The sequence below is a fragment of the Typopeltis vanoorti genome, chromosome 4 (assembly GCF_054136105.1).
Source record: "Typopeltis vanoorti isolate ZY-2024b chromosome 4, IOZ_Tvanoo_1.0, whole genome shotgun sequence".
Taxonomy (NCBI): domain Eukaryota; kingdom Metazoa; phylum Arthropoda; class Arachnida; order Uropygi; family Thelyphonidae; genus Typopeltis; species Typopeltis vanoorti.
In genome coordinates, this window is record NC_143552.1 from 18,163,607 (window position 1) to 18,191,141 (window position 27,535).

A 27,535-nucleotide genomic window follows, 5' to 3' on the forward strand; every position below is an offset into this window, starting at 1 on the left:
TAAAAAAAAAAATAAAAAATAAAAAATTTTAATTTCTTCAGGAACAAAAATTGCAGGGTGCTAACTCTGCTGAATGTCTGAATTTGAGATCTTCCATGTTTGGCTAAAAATGCAAGAGTGGATGATTACTTGATAATGATGCATGCTAGCCTTCTACCATCTCAGAATTTCCATTAAACTGCTTCATCTAAACACATCACAACTTCAAAGTAAAATTCTTCATTGAATTTTAATAAAGAAAAAAATTCTTGCATAGCGGGAATTAAAAAAATGAAATGCTTCTTTAAAATGAGAAAGAGAAGAGAATATTTCAAATGATTGAACATCATAAAGCTGAAACCTTTTGGAAAATTTTGAATTTTTCAAATCAGAAAGAAAACAACTCAACATATTTAAAAATTTTAACTCTGGTTTCTGAATCTTCCTGTTAATTTTTTTTTTTTTTCCCAGCACTCAAAGAAATTTGAGAGGGGTGCTTAAGGGTAAAAGCTATATAACTGGGAGTAGATCTCAAAATAACCTTTTAATGAATGCAGAAAACCGACCAGGGCTCCTTATTTAATGTCCAATCTTTACCTTCTTGTGGTGCACCCGGTACCTACCTAGATACTGAATGAACAAGAATAGGCTGGAAATTTGGGATTACCTGATCAAACTGTATTCTCAGTGGTTTAAAATAATGCAAAATGGTACAGCATGTCATGCTGGCTGAGACAATGCCTGATTAAACAAGGTTTCATTGTTGTTGTGAGAAAATCAGGGCAAACAGCAAAAAGTCGGTTACTGTAACAAATCCCAGAACACATCCCAACTCAACATCAAGAGATTTCAAGATTGGTACTAGCAGAAGAACTGCATGAGAACCAGATCGACATGATAAGTGTCACAAAAAAGTGAGATCTTTCTAAGCAGACATATGCTTAAAAATTAAATAAAAAATTCAATCAGGAAAAGAAGGAGAGAAGCTATAATATTCAACACCAAATACAAGAATAATTTTATTGAATAGCAGGCAATATCAAGTAAAGTGATGTAGGCAAACATCAGACTGGGAAACTGGACAATGAGACTTATTAGTGCCTATATGTCCCCACAGAATCTACTAAAGAGTCTACTAAGAAAGAAGAGTGGTTTTTTTTTTTTTTTTTTTTTTTTTTGAGGAAGTAGAGAATGAAGCTGATATAATGAAAGAAAAAAAAATTTGGTCTTTGGTGGAGATCTAAACAGCTGAGTAGAATAGGATTACTAGACATATGAAAATGTTTTAGGAAACTTTGGAGAAAAGAGTAAAGCTAATAGCGATGGTAGATACCTGCTGGATTTCTCTTATGGACTAGTTAATTGCTAACAACATGTTCCAACATAAAAATGCACTCATTCCCATGAAGATAAGATGAAAGAAATAAGAAACCTCTCGTTGACTAAGTTATTGTTTCTGGCAATATCTTCACTCTGGTTCAGGATACATGAGTATACAGAGGATTTCTAAATGGAAGTGATCACCATTCAGTGGTAACATGATAAAACTGAATTTATTATTGAAAAAAAAAAGTGTGTCAGAAAGTTTAAAAAGAAATCTAAGTTGAGCAGCTTTCAGAGGTAAACAGTAGACTCGAATATATAAATATTATTCAAGAAAAAATGAAAGCATTTGAAAACAAGAACCAAACCTTGGAAATTCAAAGGTAAACCCTGAAGAAAACATTGATTGATTCAGCCAAAGAGGATGTGGCGAAGTTGTCTCTGAAAGGATAGAAAAATCAGAATTCCATGGTGGATTCAGGAAGTTAGAGGCAGTCAAGGAAAAGAAGAAAGCATATCAAAAATTTCTGACAAATAAGTCAGCTTATGCTCTTAGAGAATACAGAGAAAAAGTAAGAAAACGAAGGACTGTAAGCAATGGGAAGATAAGCACATAGAAAATAAATATCAGGAAAGTGGCAAAATATTCTGGAGGCTATTGAAAAAGCTTAGAAATGGAGGAAAGAGTACTATTAAAGGGATCAGAGATGAACAGAGTAACATGAAAACTGATGATAAAGATGTTCTACATGTCTGGAGTAATTACTTGAAAGATTGCTAATGATAGCACAGTGATGGAAAACACTCAACAGGAATACAAATTGATAATACTTAAAGTGAAGAAAGCTATCAAAAACCTGAAATGCTCAAATATTATTATTTGAGCATTTCAGGTTGAATTCATTCACACTACTTGCACATACACCATCTCATGGCAATCTAAATCACACACATACCACTCTATGAGAGAAAAATCAAAGGAACATGTTAAAAATTATATCTGTATTGTGGAATACTGATTATGAAGACAGATTGAGGATTTGCAGATTGCAAGCACTAACAAACAGGAGAAACGGGTTGATATAATTGAGACTTACAAATCTCTAAAAGAATTATACAGAATACCAATAGATTTTTCTATTGGTATTCTGTTTTTTTCATTTTATGGAGGAGATGGCATTTATTCCAAGCTTCCAAGGATGTTTGGAAAGAATGCCCTCTCATTATTTCCAAACATCCTTCATAAAATGAAAAATTCTGTCTATTGGTATCCTGTATATCTGTTTTAGAGATTTGTAAGTCTCAATCATATCACCCAGTTTCTTCTATTTGTTAGTGCCTGTGGTCTACAAATCCTCAATCTGTCTTCATAATCAGTATTTCACAATACAGATATAATTTTTAACATGTTCTTTCGAACGCTCCCCATTGGATCAGAATCACCACAGGAACTAGGAGACCAAACCTGCATGCCATAGTCCAAGTGAGGGCTTTAAAAGACCCTGTAAAGAGGCAAAATGACTTCCTTATCTTTACATGTCAAGGTTTGTTTCAGCATTGCAATTATCCTCAGAGTTGTATTTGAAATATTTGCTATATGGTACTTGAATTTCACCATCCTGTCTACTAAAACTATTATCACCACCTTCTCAGACAATGCATTCCATGAGCTTACCACTCTCCAAAAAATCTTACTTCTTACCCTTTTACTCAGCACTCCATTTTGCAACTTCCAGGGATGGTCCTTTGTCCTTGTTCCTTCCCCTCATTCTGCCATATGAAAAATCTCCTCAGTGTTAACATGATAATAACCCTTCAACAGCTTCAATCATATCTCCCCTTTGACTTCTATTCACTAAACTCTGCAGTCTGCATGCCCTCAGTCTGTCCTCATAATCAACATTGCACAGTTCTGATATCTGTCTCTTCCTCCCCACCCCCCCATCCAAGGTTACTTTATCCTCTTCAAATCCAGGTAACCAGATCTGAGAGTAGCAATCTAGAAGTGGTCTGATCAAAGTTTTATACAATGGGACCACCACAGTTTTATCTCTCATGATCAATGTCCTCCTTAACATTGCATCAGTTGTCTGAGATGTCTACACAACCTTTGCAATATGTTCTCAGAACTTCAAATCGCTATCCACAATCACTCTAAGATCCTTTGCTTCATCCACTATAACTCCATCAAGTAACTACACAGCATCCCATCTGTGAATCCCAAGTTTTAAAATCTTACATTTAGTTGCATTAAATTGACATCTCCATTCTGGATGTTGGAAGTTTTTTCCCACTTGGTTAGACTATAATAAATTTAGATTAATCCTTTATCCAAGTTTACATAAGCAAACAAAGTTCGCACTTGAAGTATCTTCAGGACTGAGGCAACTCATGGTAAAGGTGAACTAAGTTCTCATCACTTGTCTTAGTATCTCCCATAATGCAAAGCACATCTCCTTGTAGACATGTATAATGCACATCCAGATGTGCTTTGCATTATGGGAGATACTAAGACAAGTGATGAGCACTTGTCCACCTTTACCACGAGTTGTTTCAGTCCTGAAAATACTTCAGGTGCAAACTTTGTTTGCTTACACTTGGATAAAGGATTAAACTAAATTTATCATAGTCTAACAGATAGTGGCCCTTCCCTTAATGCATAGCATTATACATGTCTGCAAGGAGATGTGTTTTGCATTATGGGAGATACTAAGACAAGTGATGAGAGCTTACTCCACCTTTACCATGAGTTGCCTCAGTCCTGAAGATACTTCAGGTGCAAACTTTGTTTGCTTACACTTGAATAAAGGATTAAACTAAATTTATTATATGACATCTCTATTCATTTATTTCCCCACCTTTCCAGGTTATCCATATCCTCTTGAAGAGCCAAAACATCAGCACTATTGTAATATCTGCAATTGTCTTTAATGCGTTATTTTATTATCTTTACTATTCTACATTCTACATGTTTTTCTATATATTTTCCTTTCTTACTCTGCCTATATTAGTAACATCTCTTTATCATTACTCTATTCCTAATTCTTTATAGTTTTACTCTAATGCACTTTTTCTCTCTTATCCTTTCTCATTTGCTCTACTACGTACTATGATTATCCACCTTACATATTTACTAGTCGAATACCTATGAATATTGAAAATTTATTTGTCAGCCTGTGCCACCAATATATCATTTAATTGGCATAAGACTAAATAAAACTTCCAGTAGATTTCCCTCTCTCTCACGAGCAAAGTTTCTTTTATCAATGTTTACTTTAACAGTTGTGATTCGTAAGTAACTGAACTTTGCTTTTATTGCCTTAAATTATTTCTCGCTCACAAGTCCGATTTATTTAAGAACGGTGCAGTTGTAAAATAAAAGATCAGGCAGCACTCTTTTAACAAATAATTAAAACACATTTATTTACAAATTATACATGAAAAAAAAAAAAAAAATAGGGAGATTGCTTTCTCTATCCATTTATAACATCTTCAGCATAAATTAGAACCTTTTTTACTTTAATGCTAATTAACTTCTTTAACTCGCAGTCTTATTTACTCTCCGCTTACAAATTCAAGTTATTAAACATCTAGTTTACTTGCAAAGAGGTTAGCTCACTCTCTGTTAAGTTATCTTTACAATTTTTATATCAACTTCCAATATGCCAATCGATTCTCTTAATGACACTTCTTACTGCTATTAACTAAATTCTTAAAAGACTTTCTATAACATACTACAAGAGGAATTGTACAAAAGTATGGAACTTACAAAGGCTCTGTATCGCACATTCAGTCAAAAGCCTTGCACAAAAAGTTCTAAGGCAATTCTTTCATCTCAGATCTTGAGCATCTTCAGGAATGTCTGGCTTCAGTAATATCTCATCGGGAAAATAGCAGGCTGTGGACTGTGGTACGCATTCAGCTCCAGCAAAAGGTTGTTCTCCCACGGCGAAAAGAAAAACTTCCGAGCAAAGCTGCCTCAGGTAATTTACATCGCCTTTTCTCCTTTTCTTTTCAAGCTATTGGACGACTGCCGTCTCCAATAGCTCGCCACAACTCTCAACCGGGATCCCTCTCTCTGGCGTCTGGAAGCCTTTCCTTCTTCGGCAACACCTGGAAGCTCCTCTTTGGCGGCGACTGGAACTGGAAAGTCCGCTTATGCTTGGCTCAGTCCTTTTTATTTTGAGATCTTGTGACCTTGCACTAAGGGTAGTAAACCCCAAAGAATTCAGCATGACTCTTTTAACTACTTTTAAGTTCAACCCGCTCCTCTGAAACTTGTCTCTAAAATTAGCGGACCTCCTTGATACTTTGCTTTAAAGGCATTAGCGCAGTAAGCAACTCTTATATACAAAGCTAGTAAACAACTTTTCCTGTGCTCTTACACATAACTATATACATATACAAAGTTCCCCTGGGAAAGTATTGCCTTTGTTTTGACTTTAAAATAGTAAATACATTCACTTCCCACAGGGTTAACTACATTAATATTTTACAAAATATACATAGAAACAAACAAGGTTATTTACAGTTCTCATGGAACTTGACCCTATTTAAAAAATCGATGTAAAGCGCTTTGATATTGGTAAGCTACGTCGAGTTTTTACACTATTACTAACAACCCTCCCAAGCTTCACACCATCTTCAAACAATTGAACACCTCCCTGTAGTCCTGTGACAATATCACTGACATAAAGATTAAACAGTATTGGTCCCAGTTTCTTCAATTTACGTGAAAAAACACAAAGGATATGTAATACTATTTATTTAAGGTCATATATTTCAGCCTAAATATCAGAGGCTATCATCAGTAGTGACAACAGTTAATTACAAAATAGAACGAAAACAACAGATGATTTGAAGTAAGAGACGCATGATGTCACGCATAAACAACACAATGGTGTAACTGAGGAAACATTGCAATACTGATAACTCATTAACTCTTAAAATATATAGCCTTAATAAATAGTATTACTTGTCCCTTATTTTTTCATGTTAATTGAAGAAACCCCTCATGGAGCCAGTATCTCTTAAACAACAATGGTCCCAGTGATGAACCCCTTGAAACTCCACTTATAACCTTCCTACTCTCTCTCTCTCTGATACTGCCCCCCATATACAACTCTCTGATATCTGTCAGAAAGCCAATCACCAATCCAATCTGCTAACCTGATATCCAAACCCATTTGTTGTAACTTAAAAATCAACTTATCATGTGTCACCTTGTCAAATGCTTATTTTAAGGCATACACTATCATCTCAAATGCTTTTGAAATGACAGTGTATGCTTACCCTCATCCACTGCTCTTTGTTAATCTATTGTAAAAGATAATGAGATTACTAAAACAAGAACTCCCTTTAACGAATCCATGCTGGCCTGCAGAAATAATACTGTCTTCACCTGTCCAATTCTGTATATGAGTTCTTACCAATTTCTCTAAAATCTTAACAACTATAGAACACATAACAAACAGGCCTATAGGTTGATACCTTTATTCTACTACCACCCTTATGCAATGGCACTATCTCACAATCTTTCAATTGTCCAGGATCCTGTCCCATTGCAAGACTCATTAAACAGCCAAGTTAATGGCACAAGCTCTATAGCACATTCCCTTAATACATGTGGTGAAATTCATCTAGCCCCCCCCCCCACCTTATTGATATTTAGCAATACTCAATATTAGGAATATATTTTCTTCATTCACTTTTAACACTTTACTACTTGCTATCCTAGGAATAAAGCCATACCAGGATGCAGCACTAGCTCAACCATGCTATCTGCTTTGGTCACCCAATGTCTATCTCCATCCAACAAGGTAATCTCCACTGTCATTTTTACTGTTATTCAACACATACCAAAAAAAATTCCTTGGGATTCTCCTTGGATTGCAGCACCAGTCTCCTCTCATATTTCAATTTTTCTCTCCTTTCAATACTAGTCACTTTCCTAGACTGAACCCCATATTCTTCATGCAACTATTGTACCACTTTTCTCTATATGTGTCTTCCATAATATCCTGTTTTATATTTACATATATATAAAAAATATATTTTTACAAAAAAAAATCAGCTAACACCTATGTTGTTCCCATACAGGGAGTAAGTGGGGGCGTTTACCCTATCTTCTAATTTTTACTTGTATTTATTTTGAAACTATATTTATTTAAGATCTAAACATCTTTAATAACTTATCCTTATCAATTCGAATGAAAATCAATTCAAACAAATATAAGAATAAGCCCCCATTGCTCAGAGGGTAAAGGTAATGCGTCTTGAGTGGAAAAACCTAGGTGTTAATCCTATCTAGCATGCAAACAATTATGAATTTTTTTTTACTTGAGGAGAAGTTAGTTAGTCTTTTATACTGAACAAGAAATTATACTCTTGTTTTTATCCTTTATCTAAGTATTAGCAGAAGCAACTTCACAACAGGCTACTGGTATATGGTGGAGAGATGACCATACATCAAATTGCCTCAATTAACCATTTATGCATAGGATGGGTTACTAAGCTTCCTTTTGGAGATTCAGTTCTCAGTATTTTCACCAGTCTATCTCCCATTGATGAGTTCTCAAATGCAAAACTGACGTGCCATCAGTTTTACATTTGATGATAATGACCCATCCCATGATGCATGGCAATACACCCATCTGAAAGGAAGTGTGCTGTGCATTATGTGATACAGTAAATTCTTGATTTAACAGACCCCGAATTCAATGCACTTTGGATTTAACAGACATAATTTGACAAATAAATACAGATAATGAAATAATTAATACTAATAAAAAAATAATAATAATACGATAGTTAATAGGAAGCAATCGACAGTGTTTATAAATTGCGTATTCAGATACATTCCTGTATATTCATGATATTTCGTGCGTACTCATAATAGTTCGCATGCGTGCATGTGCTTTGGTTCAGTAGCATAGGGTCAGTAGCGTTGCTAGTGCAAAACATGTGGTATTTACACTGTTGCTGGAGTAATTTTTTGCTAAACTGTTATTAATCATTACTAATATCAATTAACATGTCTGGAGTTGAAAGAAAATGAGTAAACATGACAATAGCACAGAAACTTTAGTTAATAAGTTGGAAAAATGGTGCATCTGTTGCTCATGTTTGTGAACTTTATGGAGTGAAAAAGCAGCAGTTTCGGACATACACAAAAATAAAGACAAACTTACTCAGTTTTTGCTAAAATATAGCATCGAGAGCTCCAAAAGTGGTTTCACTGTGGCAGATAAGAAACGTGTGAAGTTGGCCAAGCATAAGAATTTAGAAGGAGTTTACAAATGGTTCATTCAACAGCAGTTCTAGTGGCATTGTTGTTCATGGTATTCAACTAAGATTGGCTGCTGAAAAACTGGCACAACACATTGGCATACAGTTACAGGTAAGTGATGGGTGGCTTTGGCGCTTTCTTAAATGCTATGGTATTATGAACAGGCAAACATGTAGTGAAGCACTGAGCGCCGACATTGAACAAGTTGAGCCCTTCAGAAAATACATCAATGAAGTCATTGAATCTGAGGGTCTTATTTTGTCTCAAGTTTATACAATGCAGATGAGATCGGTCTGTTCTATTGTGTTGTTCCTGAAAATACCCTCATGAACAAACATGAGATTAGCATGCCTGGCTGCAAATTAAATAAGGAGCACATTTCAGCCCTACTTTGTGCTAATACTGATGGCTTGCATCGCCTCAAGCCGATGGTAGGTGGAAGAGCACGAAAGCTTCATGCTTTGAAGAATGTTACGAACCAGTTGCCTGTCATCTATTCCAGCTCAAGGAATGCCCGGTTTACGTGACAATTTTTCCAATTGGTTTTTCAATCACTTCATACCTGAAGCGCAAAACTACCAAGAAGAGGTCCTGAAAATCTCTCTTGAAGATGTAAAAGCTGTTTTACTTCTTGATAATGTATCAGCCCATCCTAATGCTGAGAAGTTGGTTAGTAGGAATGGAAGAATAAAATGTATCTTCTTTCCTCCAAACACCACTTCTATAATACGGCCTATAGACCAGTGAGTCATTGTTGCCTGCACGATGTTGTATAAGAAGAAGTTTCTTGAAGAGGTTATGGTTTTCTTGGAGAACGAAAATGATCCCAAAGAAGATACAAGAGGAGCCAGGACACTTCAGAATTTGCATGCATACAACATCAAGCCTGCCATCTTTAATTTTGCTGCCATGGAAGGAGATAAAGACTACAACATTGGCTAATAGCTGGACCAAGTTACTGAACAGGAGCGAACAGAATACGATTTCAGAGGTTTTGAAACCTCTGATTTCCTTGAAGCTTTGATGTGAGCTGGTGATAATGTCAGTGAGAATGACATCGAACAATTGCCAAAATCCTCCCATGACTTTTGTTTAGCTAGTTTTACACACTGTTTAGCTTTCTTACATTTGTCTCTGTATTCTGTAAGAGTAAAAGCTGACTTATTTGCCAGGAACTTTTGATATGCTTTCTTCTTTTCCTTCACTGTCTCTTTAACTTCCTGTGTCCACCAGGGAGTTCTGATTTTTTTATCCTTGCACACAACAATGGCTAGACATTGTTAAATGTCATTCTCACTGACATTTGGTAGCCTGGGTGAACGAGGGTGACCCAGGCTACTAAATTGTCAGCCAGGAAGAGATTGCTGAAGATGTTTTAAAGGGCAATCAGGAGGTTGACAACAAAGAAGAAGAAGCGGTTCCAGCTGGTCTGGAACTATTGGTTAGAGAACACATGGACGACATCATCTCGTTCATAGGCGGCATCTTCAGATCCAGAGGCGATTGCTTATTACGAACATTTTTAGCAATTTCGATCATTAATAATTAAGAAACAGTATGATGCTTTTTTCAAGCCCAATCCTCAGTAAAGTGGTATTTACATAAAAATGTTCTCATTAAAATATAGTAATACTGTATCACTGAAAGTGTTTTATTTTCAATACTATTCCTATTCGGATTTAATGGACTTTCGATTTTATGGACAACCCTTAGCCCCTAATAGTCTGTTAAGTCGAGAGTTTACTGTACTAGAATATGATATGATATCACCTGCCTTCATATACAGTCTATTGTGAAGTTGCTTTATGTGCTCATGCTGGATAATGGGATAAAATTGAATATATAAGTAATTGTTAATCATTTACTGTATTTGCTAAGTATTCTATTAGTTATAAAACCAGGGGGGGGGGAATTCTATAACTATCTCTCATCTCATCATAACCCCCAAAACTAATACATTATTCTGGTACTGACATTCTGGCCATTAGTTGGCAGCAGAATCTAGTATATGGAAATATTCCATCTCTTCTGGCATGAGCTTCCAACGCTTAGGAACTAACAATTTAAAGCAGTTCTAAGAATATCCTAGCAGAAGCATCTTGCTTGGAGAATTTACTGAAATGTTACAATAGTTATGATCCAGTAAATGTCGTCAAATGCATATATTTAACATCAGATATCAAATTGTGACAGTTAAAATAATATTTATGGAAAGTTAGAAAAAAAATCACAGTTTTGAAAATAAGGAATATGAAAGCAAATGCTTTTCAAAATTGTATTATGGAAATTCTATTGTTCAACCTGTCAATCTTTATATTTAGAAATAAGCATTCTAAGAGATACTACATTTTTGGTAAGGTTCTGGTGCAGACCACCCACATTATGCAATATTATCAGCGAAATATCCATCATCATCATCAACAAATTCCTGCCATGTACCCTCAAAGGGTGTACAGGATATGACAGTACTACATGAAAAAATTACATCATTACTAACTTCCTATCTACAATTTTTCTCCAAATCAGTCTGTTACTTGTCAAGACTCCAACATTATCAGATCTTATATTTCTATCGTCTAAGGCACTTTGTACCGTATCAATCCAGCTATATCTTGGTCTTCCTCTGGGTCGTTTTCCTGCAAACCTGGCAGAAAACACTCGTTTTGCTAATCTTTCCTCTCCCATTCTGTTTAAGTGACCATACCACCTGAGATTAGCTCTGCTAACGCATTCCTGGATGCTGACAATGTCAAGTTCTTTCCTAATATCCTCATTTTTAATATGATGCCACCTGTTCACGCCTCGAATCTTTCTCAGGACTCTCATATCTGCAGTCTCTAGTCTTTGGTCAAGTGTTTTACTTCTGACCCAGCTCTCAGATCCATAAGTTAAAACTGGTTTGAACAATGTCTTGTATACAGCTAATTTAGTGTTCTGACTAATTTCTCTCTTACTCCATATGAATTTATTCAATTGACTTCCCACTACCAGCTTTGCTGATTCTGTTGTCTATTTCTATATTTAATTTACCATAATTTACCATAAGTTATTCAATTTAGTCAGAGAATCTTGCAGACTTGTAGCGGATTTATTTAGAAGTATAACATCATCTGCATAAAGTAAAGAGCTGACATTAACATCTCCAATTTTGATATCAGGTTTAATACCACTTTCCTTCATAATGTGATCCATATGAATACTCCATATGAATTTATTCAATTGACTTCCCACTACCAGCTTTGCTGATTCTGTTGTCTATTTCTATATTTAATTTACCATATTCACTAAAAATCGTGCATAAGTAGCTGAAATGTTTTACTTGTTCCACAGGTTCTCCATTCACAACACAGTTGACATTTTCAATGATTCTTCCTATTTTCATTGTCTTTGTCTTTTTATTGCTGACCTTCATACCATATCTATTACAACAGTTATTCAATTTAGTCAGAGAATCTTGCAGACTTGTAGCGGATTTATTTAGAAGTATAACATCATCTGCATAAAGTAAAGAGCTGACATTAACATCTCCAATTTTGATATCAGGTTTAATACCACTTTCCTTCATAATGTGATCCATATAGATAATGAATAACAGAAGGGATAACGTACATCCTTGTCTCACACCAGATTTAACATTAAACCATCTTCCTGTACTTCCTTCAATTCTAACTGCTGACTTACAACTCAAATAAAGACTAAGTATTGCTTGATATAATGCCCCATTGACACCATATAACTGCAGCGTATTGAATAGCTTCTCTCTTGGCACCTTGTCATATGCCTTTTCCAAATTGACAAAACTTAAATACAGATCTTTGTTATATTCCCAGGCTTTCTCGACAATTTGTCGTAAAGTGAAGATCTGATCCTGACAGCCTCTATTTGGCTTGAATCCAACTTGTTCTTCACCAAGCTTTTCTTCCACAATTCTTCTCAACCGTTTCTCAGGTATACTTGCATAGATCTTGCCAGGAACACTCAGTAGGGAAATACCTCTGTAATTCTCACATTCAGTTTTATTTCTTTTTTTATATATGGGTACTATGAGAGCTCTACTCCAATCATCGGGAATTCGCCCCTCTGTCCAGGCTTTCTGAACTATGCAGTGCAGCCACTGTAAGACTTTTATACCACCATACTTCAGCATTTCTGGTCGAATATCATCTACTCCTGCTGCCTTTCCACATTTCAAGCCTTTGATGGTTTTTTCTACTTCAAGTATGGATATGTATCCCTGACTGCATGCCTGGTCAGTGTTTTTTTATCAATGTGCTGTCATCACTGCTTGTTTCATTTAGCAGTTTTTCAAAGTAATTACTCCATACTTCAAGGATAGCTTTTTCTCCTGTTTTCATGTCACCTTTATCATCTCTAACTCCTTTTACAGCACTCTTTCCTCCATTCCTAAGCTTCTTCAACAACCTCCAGAATATTTTGTCACCTTCTTGATATTTATTTTCTATATTCTTGCCAAAATCCTCCCATGACTTTTGTTTAGCTAGTTTTACACACTGTTTAGCTTTCTTACATTTGTCTCTGTATTCTGTAAGAGTAAAAGCTGACTTATTTGATAGGAACTTTTGATATGCTTTCTTCTTTTCCTTCACTGTCTCTTTAACTTCCTGTGTCCACCAGGGAGTTCTGATTTTTTTTATCCTTGCACACAACAATGGCTAGACATTGTTAAATGTCATTCTCACTGACATTTGGTAGCCTGGGTGAACGAGGGTGACCCAGGCTACTAATTTGTCAGCCAGGAAGAGATTGCTGAAGATGTTTTAAAGGGCAATCAGGAGGTTGACAACAAAGAAGAAGAAGCGGTTCCAGCTGGTCTGGAACCGCCTCTTCTTCTTTGTTGTCACCACATGCCTCTCTGGCAGAATCAATCAATGTTTTCTTCAGAGTTTGCCACTGAATCTCCAATGCTTGATTCCTGTTCTCAAACTCTTTCATTTTCTTTTCAATAATCTCTGTATTTTAGTCTACAGTTCTCATCTGAGAGCTGCTCAACTTTTATTCGCTTTAAAACTTTCTTACATGTTATTCTTTTCAATATGAAATTCAATTTTATCCTGCTCAAGACTAAATATTTATCACTTCCAATTTCAAATCCTCTGTACACTCTGGTGTCCTGCACCAGGGAGAAAACATCACTATCAACAATAACATAGTCATTTGAGACTTTTCTTATTCCTAGCCTCTTCTCTCCATGTGAATTTGTGCACATTTTTATGTTGGAACATGGTGTTAGTAATAACCAGTCCATGTCCTGAGCAGAAATCCAACAGATATTTGCCATTATTATTAGCTTTGCTCTTTTCTCCAAATTTTCCCAAAATATTTTTGTATGTTTCACAATCATTTCCTACTCTGCTATTCAGATCTCCAACAAGGACCAACATTTCCTTTTTCATTGTGTCAGTTGCTTTTTCTAAAGCCTCAAAAAATTCCTCCACTTCTACCTTAGTAGAACCTTCTGTGGGACCATAGGCACAAATAAGTCTCACTGTCCAGTTCCCCATTTTCATATTTGCCCACATTACTCTACTTGAGACTGACTGCCATTCAAGAAGATTAGCCTCGTATTTTGTGTTGAATACTATGGCTACTCCTTCTTTTCCTTGATTTATCCATCTATTCTTATTATGAGAAGTTTTTCACAGTATTCCATCCTCTTAGCTCACTTGGTCTTATGATCACAATCTTATGATGGATGATTGGAGAGAAATCCCAAATAGTGACGTCCAACTCAAGGCTAATCATCAGGTTGTACCACTTATCACTGAAGTTTAGTTCCAGGTATTTTGGTCATTCAATTGCACGAGACTGGTGAAAAAGTTAGTTTTTGGCTGCATGGTAATAAAAAGGAGATAGGGTCTTTTCTTTCTCTCCTCACTATTTTTTTTTTTTATATCTAAATGCTATCAAGGCACTCTTGTACCATTCTCACACTACAGGCCTATGATGAATCTACTCTTTCACTTTTTCATCTCTCTAAAAGCTGAACCTATCTAACCCTCCCCATAATGTACATTGAGAGTCCAAGAGATTCAATTTGTAGATCTGAAAGGAAGTGTGTGTGCTATGCTTTATGGAATCCTTTGTAATTTGATGTAAAGTCATCTCTGCACCATCTACAAATAGCCTATTACTTGCAGATGGTGCAGATGTGGTAACACTTCTTTAAAGGATAAAAGTCATTACATAATTATTAATTTTTATAGCCATTATATAATTTCTTGTTAAGTATAGTTTATTCTGTAGAAAGGAATAAAAAAAAATTCTACACTTTTAGCTAATCTCACATGGAAGTAGTAGGGTTTTTTCTTTTGGAAACTCTGGTTTTTCATTATCGAGAACAGACAAACTAATCAGACTAGGTGGTTGAGAATAACTGTCTAATTATAACATTAATTAGGTTTCTCTGATACCAAATCATTTGGCTGTGAGACAACTGAGCCTAATATGCTAAGGGAAAGATGAGATAAGAATTCAATGAAAGAATAACTTCAGATTCTATGAGATTATGACAATTTCTTAAGATAAGCTGTATGCTAAAAATTAGACAATGATTTAGATAGGTTGACAGCCTGGCTGGCTGAGTAGCTGACATACATGTTATCACACCAATAAGGCTGGCTCAAATCCTATGCTAAGCATAGATATTTGTGATTTTTCCTTAGATGGGAGATGAATTTCATCACATAGTATGAGAATACCATCTCCTTTACTGGAGCCTGAAGTGACTTGAATATGTTCTATGTTTCATCTCTACAGCAAGATTTCCAGACTATTTAAAATATAATAATAAAAAAAATCCTTAGCCCACCCATGATAATAAGATAATATATGTGTGTGCAACTTTTTGTGGGTGGAACTGACATTTTAAAAAAAGTACAATTGTGATATGAAAGTGCAAACCATTCCTTTCACTATTCATTCTATTACTATTAACTTGCTTCTTAGCCTGCTGATTCATCAGTCACATTTTCAGTTCTTTTATATAAATATTTCAAGAATAGAGACAACATAAAAATATTGAAGCATTAAAAGTTCCTGGTCCAATGATTATGGTGCGCGCGCGTGTGTGTGTGTGTGTGTGTGTGTGTGTGTGTGTGTGTGTGTGTGTGTGTGTGTGTGTGTGTGTGTGTGTGTGTGTAGATGAAAATGTGATGTGTCTATTCAAAAACTTCCCTTTTACACTAACATCACTTTGATATCAACATTAACAGTGGTAATCATATTAGTATGATGTATGATTTTCTTCTTTTCACAATGCTTACACTGTCACTCTCAGGTTTTAGCTTAATAACACCTTATTTCAAAAATTGACATTATTGCTAGCAATACTTGATCCACAACTAAACTTATTACTAACACTTAGTAGGAGGAGAGGGGTGATGCCTCAATAAGATCAGTTTAGCCATTGCAGAGATCTGCATCTTCAAGTTCTCACAAACCCAGTCATGACATTACATTATGGTCATGCTCAATGAGTTTACTATCCAGTTCATTCAGGCTTGGAAGATGAATTTTTTGTTCTTATTTGCAGAGAGAACTCCTCTTGTGTGACACCATCTTGCTCTTGCTTCATAGAAGTAAAGTAATACAAAAAAAAAGTTTGGGTTTTTCAATGTAAGATTTTTGGCTAACCTTTGATTCATTTATGGTATTAATACACCACAAGCATTTAAACATTTCAGGAACAGAGCCAACAAGGACTTTAAAGATTTAAATTTCCTGCTTTCCTGATTGTGTTAGAGAGTGTAGTGAATAACACAACCCTCCCTCCCACCACAATTGTTCCAGACAGAAAAAGAGTGGGATGATTTCTTTGGAATAATTAGATACCAGGCAGGCCCAAGCTCAGGTGGAGGGATAAGATGACAGAGGATCTTAAGGAGAAAAGATGGAGTCCGAAGGATGCCCTGGACCGGAGCACTTGGAAGAGGAAGGTTAAAGATTCGTGCGCCGACCCCGTTTAACATGGGATAAGGCAGAGTGAAAGAAGAATCAGATACCAGGATACATTGGGATGGCTGATGATCAGGTAATTGGCTTTAATGAGAAAAGGTTAGATATTCTGTTATTCACTGTGTGATATATATCCATTTGTATCTGTGTACTTTACTTTTTTCTGTATGCATGTAAGTGGATGATGATGATTACTTAATGCACATTTTGAATCCTGCATATCCTTACCTATGTTTTTCGGAAAAATTGAAATTTTCCAGATTTTCTTTAAAATAGAGCCCAACTTCAGTATATCCTGCATCCAAGGAATATTTCAAGCAGAACTATAAAGATGAAAGTAAGATTAATACACCAACTAAAATTTAATTAAAAAAATACATAATCCAGTATATTTAATAATAATTTTTGATTAATCATTAACCATTATTAACTTGAATAATGTTTTTTTAGATGCTGGGAAAAAAAAACTCAAACTCAGAATTAGCAGAATTCAAGAGAGGCATCAGCAATGAAATTAACAATTGGAAAAGAAGCAGAACTGGCTTCTGATAAGAGCTTGCAGCACCTTACTGCAAAAAAACTCAAAAAGCGAATGTGAATTTATAGCTTTACTGTAGTTAAAATTTGATGAATGTATGCTGATCCTGTTTTGGGGATAGAATGTAGTGACTATATACTGCTCACAGGGTTAATAAATTTGAAACAAATTTGATATGAAAATGAGAAATAAAAAAAGCGAGATTATGAAAATAAGTAGGAACACTGAAAATATCACCTGAATATTGAATGGAAAAATTCTAGAACAAGCAAAACACTTCAGCTATTTAATTGCTATTTTTAATAGAGATGGAAAATTAAATATGGACAGACGATAGAATAATTTATATTTATGTTAGAGTCAATTGAATAAATTTATTTGGGGAAATCAGCCAAAAGAGTGTTCAAAACAAATTTTAAATTATGGATCTAGGAAATGAGCTAGAAATAAATCAACTGATCAAAGACTGCAGACCACAGATATGAAAATTGTAAGAAAAAATTAGAAGTGCACAGATGGCATTACCAGGATTTATCAGAAATGAAGATATTAGGAAACAACTTGACATCACAAGAATGTGTGAATATAGCTAATCTCTCAACTTGTATGTTTATTTAAGCAGAATGGAAAAGGAATGATCAACAAAACAGGTATTTGACACCATGATGATAGGAAAAAGGAACACAAACATCTAGATTGATTGATGCAGTTAAAAGTGCCTGAGATGACTGAAATAAGTTTTTTAAAATAGTGGAATCCATACAGATAACAGACCAATTAGGGGAAAAACTATCAACTAGAAATTAAAAGCAGACTTTATTTTTACAAAAATAGATTGCAGATCTACTTATTACTACAAACTTAACTCTTTGCTTTATGCAAATGATCTTATACTCATAAACAATTCAGAGAAAGTTTCAAGGATTCTCTAACTAAATTGAATAACAGCTATAAAAATTTGGCATGAAAACCAGCAATAAAAACACCAAAACTATCAAAATAGGAAGGAATAAAGAGAACTTCAGCTGCATTCTCAATGGAGAACCTATACAATAGGTAAAATATTTCAGCTTTTTAGGCACAGTTTTTAGTGAAGATGACAAATTAAATTTGGAAATAGACAACAAAATAAGAAAGCTGGTATGGTGGGAAGCCAGTTGAACAAATTTATATGGAATAAAAGAGAAATTAGCCCAACCACTAAACTAGCAGTATACAAGACAGTTTGATCTGAGAGTTGGGTTAGAAATAAAGCACTTACTCAGAGACAAGATCACAGATATGACAGTGCTAAGAACAAATAGCATCCTGAACAGATGGCATCATAATAGCAGAATCATATTAAAAATGAGGGGTGCTTAAGGGTCAAAGCTGTATAACTGAGAGGAGACCTCCACATAGCCTTTAAAGGAATGCAGAGAACCGACCAGGGCTTCTGACCTAATGTCCAGTCCTCACCTTCTCGTGGTGTGCACCCTGTTGGGTATCTACTTGGATACTGAACAAACGAGGATGGGCTGGCAATTTGGGATTTAGCCAACCAAATTGTATTCTTATTGGTTAAACCAAAATAAAAAATGATGGCACAACATGACAAAATTTCATGCCGGCTGGGGCGTTGCCCGGTTAAACAAGGCCCCCGGTGTTTATGACAGGGAACCAGAGTGAACAGCGAAAAGTCGGCTACTGGAACAAATCTGAAAACAAACCCCAACTCAACATCACCAGAGTTAAAGATCGGTACTATCAACGTAAGAACCCTGAATGGCAAAGAAATGGAGCTAGCTGAGGAATTAGATAAGTACCAGATCGACATAATAGGGGTGACTGAAACAAAATAAAAAGACAAAAACTGGTGAGATCTTTCTGAGCAATAAATACAAAATGTTATATTCAGGCAATGACAATCAAGGAAAAGAAGGAGTAGCCATAGTTTTCAACACAAAATATGAGGCTAATCTTCTTGAATGGCAGTCAGTCTCAAGTAGAGTAATGTGGGCAAATATGAGAATGGGGAACTGGACAATGAGACTTATTTGTGCCTATGGTCCCACAGAAGGTTCTACTAAGGTAGAAGTGAAGGAATTTTTTGACGCTTTAGAAAAAGCAACTGACACAATGAAAAAGGAAAAGTTGGTCCCTGTTGGGGATCTAAATAGCAGAGTAGGAAATGATTGTGAGAAATACAAAAATATTTTGGGAAAATTTGGAGAAAAGAGCAAAGCTAATAATAATGGCAAATATCTGTTGGATTTCTGCTCAGGACATGGACTGGTTATTACTAACACCATGTTCCAACATAAAAATGTGCACAAATTCACATGGAGAGAAGAGGCTAGGAATAAGAAAAGTCTCATTGACTATGTTATTGTTGATAGTGATGTTTTCTCCCTGGTGCAGGACACCAGAGTGTACAGAGGATTTGAAATTGGAAGTGATCACCATTTAGTCTTAAGCAGGATAAAATTGAATTTCATATTGAAAAGAATATCATGTAAGAAAGTTTTAAAGCGAATAAAAGTTGAGCAGCTCTCAGATGTGAACTGTAGACTAAAATACACAAAGATTATTGAAAAGAAAATGAAAGAATTTGAGAACAGGAATCAAGCGTTGGAGATTCAGTGGCAAACTCTGAAGAAAACATTGATTTATTCTGCCAGAGAGGCATGTGGTGAGGTTGTGTGCAAGGATAAAAAAATCAGAACTCACTGGTGGACACAGGAAGTTAAAGAGGCAGTGAAGGAAAAGAAGAAAGCATATCAAAAGTTCCTGGCAAATAAGTCAGCTTTTACTCTTACAGAATACGGAAACAAATGTAAGAAAGCTAAACAGTGTGTAAAACTAGCTAAACAAAAGTCATGGGAGGACTTCGGCAAGAATATAGAAAATAAATATCAAGAAGGTGGCAAAATATTCTGGAGGTTGTTGAAGAAGCTTAGGAATGGAGGAAGGAGTACTGTAAAAGGAGTTAGAGATGATAAAGGTGACATGAAAACAGGAGAAAAAGATATCCTTGAAGTATGGAGTAATTACTTTGAAAAACTGCTAAATGAAACAAGCAGTGATGACAGCACAGTGATAAAAAACACTGACCAGGCATGCAGTCAGGAATACATATCCATACTTAGTAGAAATATAAGTAGAAAAAGCCATCAAAGGATTGAAATGTGGAAAGGCAGCAGGAGTAGATGATATTCAACCAGAAATGCTGAAGTATGCTGGTATAAAAGTCTTACAGTGGCTGCACTGCATAGTTTAGAAAGCCTGGACAGAGGGATGAATTCCCAATGATTGGAGTAGAGCTCTCATAGTACCCATATATAAAAAAGGGAAATAAAACTGAATGTGAGAATTACAGAGGTATTTCCCTACTGAGTGTTCCTGGCAAGATCTATGCAAGTATACTTGAGAAACGGTTGAGAAGTTGTGGAAGAAAAGCTTGGTGAAGAACAAGCTGGATTCAGGCCAAATAGAGGCTGTCAGGATCAGATCTTCACTTTACGACAAATAGTCGAGAAAGCATGAAAATATAACAAAGATCTGTATTTAAGTTTTGTCGATTTGGGAAAGGCATATGACAAGGTGCCAAGAGAGAAACTATTCAATACGCTGCAGTTATATGGTGTCAATGGGGCATTATATCAAGCAATACTTAGTCTTTATTTGAGTTGTAAGTCAGCAGTTAGAATTGAAGGAAGTACAGGAAGATGGTTTAATGTTAAATCTGGTGTGAGACAAGGATGTACATTATCCCCTCTGTTATTCATTACCTATATGGATCAAATTATGAAGGAATGTGGCATTAAACCTGATATCAAAATTGGAGATGTTAATGTCAGCTCTTTGCTTTATGCAGATGATGTTATACTTCTAAATAAATCCGCTACAAGTCTGCAAGATTCTCTGACTAAATTGAATAGCTGTTGTAATAGATATGGTATGAAGGTCAGCAATAAAAAGACAAAGACAATGAAAATAGGCAGAATCATTGAAAATGTCAACTGTGTTGTGAATGGAGAACCTGTGGAAGAATAAAACATTTCAGCTACTTAGGCACGATTTTTACTGAAGATGGTAAATTAAATATAGAAATAGACAACAGAATCAGCAAAGCTGGTATGGTGGGAAGTCAATTGAATAAATTCATATGGAATAAGAGAGAAATTAGTCGGAACACTAAATTAGCTGTATACAAGACATTGTTCAAACCAGTTTTAACTTATGTATCTGAGAGCTGGGTCAGAAGTAAAACACTTGACCAAAGACTAGAGACTGCAGATATGAGAGTCCTGAGAAAGATTCGAGGCGTGAACAGATGACATCAATGGCAATATCATATTAAAAATGAGGATATTAGGAAAGAACTTGACATAGTCAGCATCCAGGAATGCGTTAGCAGAGCTAATCTCAGGTGGTATGGTCACTTAAACAGAATGGGAGAGGAAAGATTAGCAAAACGAGTGTTTTCTGCCAGGTTTGCAGGAAAACGACCCAGAGGAAGACCAAGATATAGCTGGATTGATACGGTACAAAGTGCCTTAGACGATAGAAATATAAGATCTGATAATGTTGGAGTCTTGACAAGTAACAGACTGATTTAGAGGAAAATTGTAGATAAGAAGTTAGTAATGATGTAATTTTTTCATGTAGTACTGTCATTTCCTGTACACCCCTTGAGGGTACATGGCAGGAATTTGATGATGATGATGATGATATTAAAAATGAAGACATTAGGAAGAAACTTGACATTGTTTGTATTCAAATGTGAGCAGTGCTAATCTAAGGTTAGCAAAACAGGTGTTCGATTCCACAATGGCAGTAAAAAAGAACCACGGCCCCCAAGATAGACTGATTCAGTCAGAAGTGCATTAGAAGAACGAACTGTTAGATATGACAATGTTGGAGTGCTAACAAGTAATAGACTAATTTGGAGGAAAACTGTTGATAGGAGATTAAAAATAAGATAAACTTAATCATATCATACTGTCATAATAGCCTGAACATCCTTTGAGTGTGTATATATATATATATATCAGGATTTTGACAATATTGAGATTGTAGACTGGAATAAGTAAAAGAACATATCAAATCAATATTAAAAAATGGTGATGATATATTACTTAAAGTTATAGGAAACCTACTTGTTCATGTTGATAAAAAGCAAAGCACTCTGTATATTAGGAGAAAATAAAGAAAAATATAATGTTTATTTATAGTAACATAATTACAAATATAATAAATAGACTAAAATAATTTTAAAAAATACTAAACGAAGTTAAAAAAAAACAAACTAAAAGTATTAAAAAAATAGAAAAGCAACTCGATCAGATGGTATAAGTATGGCAAAGAATATTTACACAATTGATTCATAAGGTTACTGCTAGAGGATATATATATTACCATCAGATTGGTTAAAAGGTTGTAACCTTACCTTTTAACCTTTTCTATATTTAAGAAAGAAAATAATATGGTAAATACCCAGACATAAGCTCATTAAATACAAGTTACAAAATACATGGTAAAATTTTGAACAAAAGAAATACTGCAATTAATATGCTCAATTAATTAATACTGCAATTAATTTTAGACAAGGAAGGTCATGTATAAATAATGTCTTAAAAGAAATTACTGAAAAAATAAATAAAGAAAGGAAAGATTTAACGTGCGAGACGCTTAGCCTTCATAAGTTATGAGAAAGCTTTTCCTTTCTTTTAGTGTTAGATGGTGATCAGCATTCGTTTTAGAAATTATGGACTTTACAACTGTGTTATGAGAAAGCTTTTAATAAAATACACATAGAAAAATCACAATATATAAAGATACAAATAATGTTACAATTAGGCAATAAATTAGTAGATAACACTGAAATTAATAAACGTATAATACAGGGATATAGTTTTTCTTCAGCTCTATTCAGGAAAAACAATAAAGGTATGCAGAGAGAGAGAAGTACTGTTGTTAATACAATACTGTACATAGATGATTCAATTCTAGTAAAAGATAATGAAGATGCTCTTCCAAAATCAGCTTATAAATTAGATATGCCAACAGTACAATCTAAAGATTTCATAAAAGAAAATAAATATCATGAATAAATTAATGCTCTTGATTGTTATTTACCAAAGTGACTGCTAAGTGGTGGACAATGAAAAGTATTAGCATATTGCTTTTTTTTTTTCTCATAACTAGGATCATGGATTTATTATATTTATGTAAAATTTATTCAATTCCAATAATGATGGCTTCAGAGACAAAGTGATAATGCTAACAAGAAATCTGTAGTTTTAAACATTCTAAGAAACCAGAGTTTATAAAATGCTCAAAATAAACTATGGATGTATACTCTAAAGTACATGAATGCGACCAGTAATAAAAACCATAAGGAAACAGTTTACAAATGATGCGCGCATAAGTTAGCCAGCCTGGTTGGCTGAGTAACCAGCATATCTGCTCTCCAGCCAAGCAGTGATTCGAATCCCACCATGGGCATAAATGTTTGTGATTGTCTTTAGGCGGAAGATGAACTTCAATGCCTTGTGTGAGGCCACTGCTCTGCTTATTTGAGGCCTGAAGTGGCTTGAAAACATTCCATGGTTGTTCTCTAGAGCAGGGTTTCTGAATCATGTAAAAAAATAAATTAAAAAAAAATCCTTAGCACACCTTTAGTACAAAACATACTATAGGTTAGCAAATAACCTCTCATGGGTGAGAGCAACATAAAAATAAAAAATGTTTGGCAAGTGTTAAAGAAGCTATTACACTAACTACTAAAACACAAAAAATTTCTAAGCCATTGATAGCTGTCTGTTGAGATTCCATAATTGTCATGGACTGGGTAATAGGAATTTACTCAGTGAAGGAGGAAGTGTCACAACAAATTCAAAGCATTTTCATTTAAAGTTGAATGACCTTATAATAATAAATGCAACTTCTCTTTTTTTTTTTTTGATAGAAAACCTACATGTTACTACATGTTTTTGATAGAAAACCTTTATGTTAAGTATATAATCAAGTATCCTGAAATTGGTGCAAGATGTAAGGAGTAAAATCATGACTGAAAATAAAATTCTAGAACAAATTAACTGCTTCAAATACCTTGAATGTGCTATATCATATACAAAAGAAGCTGACATTGATATCGAAATTTCAGACTTCCTAAAAATAATAGAGATGATCAATAGTATTTTCAAACTTAACTAAGTTCAAGAGTATACAAGAATAAGAGTTTATAAAGTTTTAAGGCCCTTTCTATTTTGCAGAAGTGAATTATGGACCATAAAAACTACAAGATTTAAAAAAAAAAAATTATGTAACAGTGGTAAAAAATATTCAGGAGGAACTCAGGAGTATATATATAATATATCAATACTTGTAGAAAATTCGTCTAAAACCTGAATTATCAAATATGGAGATTTAAGCTCCCCTGACAGTCAGGATGTATATATGTCCCACAAAACTGGACATATATTTTTGGATAAGAAGTGCAAGCTAGCCATAATATCCATTACAAGATGCAATAATCCTTCACACTGAGAAGAACAGTGTGAAGGATTACCTCGTGTTTAGTTACCTATAGCAAGAAATGTAATTCCATGCCATATGCTCAGTAACTGGAATCTTAGTTATATTAGATTAATAGCTACAAATTATTTTAGTGCCTATTATAAGACTATTTTTAGTAAATAAGAATGCAGTCTGTGCCACAGATCAGAAATTTTCAAAGTAGCACTAATAATATATTTTACTACAAAATAGCAAAAGTAAAAAAAAAAAAAAATAATGTTGCTATGGAATATTCAAAGAAAAAAAAAGACTCTCTATAAAGAAAACATTTCTGTTTATGCTCTTCAAGCTGTTCGGCTTTCTTCCTTTCTTAAGGACAGAAAATAACAGTAACTTTCATGACATAAAGATTACTTTTTAAGCATGCACAATAACAGGTAATCTGTTTGTAAAAATTTAGCTGATCGCTATTCTCTAAAAAAAACTGAATACTGTGACCCAGAAAGAAAACAAGTTAGTGGTCGGAATAATCAAATTGCAAAGAAATAATATAGATATAGATAAGAGAATAATTATTTCATTTCTCGATGGTCAATTATCTATGGCACAAGTGTTAAGAAAAAAAAATGCATGTTTATTTTACATTCTTTATTTGTTGAATTACACACACACACACAGGGTGTTCCTTAAATTTGTAAATCTTTCAATAATTCATAAAAATCGGTATATTAGAGTGTGGTTTGCACGAAAGTGAATCGCAAGGAGAGGGATTTTTTTTTTGGCAGGGAAAAAAATGTTTGTTAAAAATTTCACTGATAGAGGGCAATCCCAGTAATAACAGTCAGAATGGCATTGAAGTGGATACAAGCAACTTCATGCTGAATGCCATCCATCTTTTAAATCTGCTAAGGAAGATGGGCTGCTCAGGTACACTCGGGACTTTAAATAGCCCCACAACCAAAAATCTACTGTTGTCAAGTCTGAGGACTGAGGGGGCCATGCTGAGTTGCAATTATGGCTGATGAATTGTTCTTAACCAAATGTGTTGATGAGAAACTGCTTCATGGGAGATGCAATATGAGGTGGTGTCCCATCCTGCATGAATGTAACTGTGAGAAGAACATTTTTTCCCACAAGAATGGTACCACATTTTTGCGTAGCAGTTGCATGTAGTGCTATGCATTTACTGAGTATGCCTTCCAGCTCTTTGTTGCACATGGCTCTTCAAGAAAAAAGGACTGATAATGATGGATGTAGTGAAGCCACACCAAACAGTGAGTCGTGGTGAATGCAACTGCTCCTGTGTGCAGGTGTGTGCATTGCCCTGCACCCAAATCGACAGTTATGCATATTAACTGTCCCATGCAATGGGAAATGTGCTTCATCTGACCAAAAGATGTTGTCCAGCCATTGTGGATCTTCTGCAACTTTTGTCAAAGCCAACACTGCAAATTCCTCCCACCTAATGGTATCACTTGGCAACAGCTGGTGAAGATGCAGCTTGTATGGATCCAAGTTTAACACATCACGAAGGATACAGAATATGGACATTTTTTGCCATGCCCATGATTCTTGCAGCTTCTCACCATGCGCTGCTTATGCTGCTTCTTAATTCGGTCACTAGGATATTCATTTGCAGTACCACAGTGCTGGTATGGGCTTCGGATAACACTAGTCTGCTGGTGTGAGGGAAATCTGACAAACTTCTAGTTTCCTCAAAACATCATATTAGAGACTGTAGTCCAGCAAGAGCAATAGGACTTCGACCTTTCTTCATTCTTTCTCGTGTTCAAAACTTTCATTAAGCTTCCGCTGTCAATTTCCCACTTATGTAAAACAACTTCACTAACAATGTATTATCCACCAATGTCATCATCACAGCAACAAACCTTTCTTTTCACAAAAACTACATGCATTCATTATAAGCTGCTAGCAGTACACCCTGCATTTTATAGGACTCTCATTTGCACATACTCACAAATAAGGCATACCGTACAGCACCCCCTGTTGCTGAAAATTTGAACTACCTCCCCCCCCAATCCTCCTCTTCTCAATTCACTTTCATGCAAACTGCACTCTAATATATTAATGTTTCTGATTTTTATTAATTACTGAAATATTTATAAATTTATGAGATGCCTTGTGTGTGTGTGTGTGTGTATATATATATATATATGTGTGTGTGTGTGTGTGTGTGTGTGTGCTGTTTAATTCTTTTACATATGTATTCATGTTATTCAATTGTTTAATGAATCAAATATGGAACAGAAACTTACAATTGCTTTTTCTGGTTGATTAGCATCCAAAAATGTTATGGCAAACTGCTTCAAACAAGCAGGTCTAAAAAGAAAAATTACCCTTTATTGAATATACAGTTAAATATATATGAACAGCAATAAGTAAGGGCTAGTTTTAAACTCTCTACCAGCCATGACACTAGTCATTCATTAAAATACAGATAAGAAATACATTGTGATCCAAATGTCATGCACATCATAAAATAAACTTGAATTTTTCAATATTAGTGACAAACTTTATAGAAATAAATTGCTACAAATAAAGCTTATAACTGTGTCTTTACAAAGGCAAAAATAAATAACATTACTAAAGCAAATGTTCAAAATGGCTGCCTTGTTGTTGAATGCAGGCACATGATCTTTTTACTAAATCAGAGGCAACTCTTTGAAGCATGGAATTACTGACTGCTCTGATTCAGTGTTCATCTTCGGTTCATCAATTGTGTGAGGATTACTTTTATATACCTTACCTCTCAGATAATCCCGTAAGAAGAAATCTGGAGATGACCAATGGGGCCAAAGTCCTTAAGAAATCAAGTCTGTCACAAAAAAACTTTTGCAAAAATTACACTGTTTCATTTGGCACCATCCTGTTAAAAACAGCAATCATGTTCTTCAATCTCAAAGAGAGCC

The 27,535-nt window shown here is 34.9% G+C and overlaps 1 protein-coding gene across 1 annotated transcript in view; it reads right to left on the minus strand.

Moving 5' to 3' along the window:
* LOC150107135 (small ribosomal subunit protein mS39-like) overlaps positions 1-27,535 on the minus strand; it is a 369,834-nt gene that overhangs the window by 524 nt on the left and 341,775 nt on the right. The window contains exons 18-19 of the mRNA XM_090391018.1: positions 26,882-26,945; positions 16,793-16,887 (exon numbers count right to left, since the gene is read on the minus strand). Coding sequence (XP_090247144.1) covers positions 16,793-16,887; positions 26,882-26,945 — 159 coding nt within the window. The remainder of the gene's footprint in view (positions 1-16,792; positions 16,888-26,881; positions 26,946-27,535) is intronic.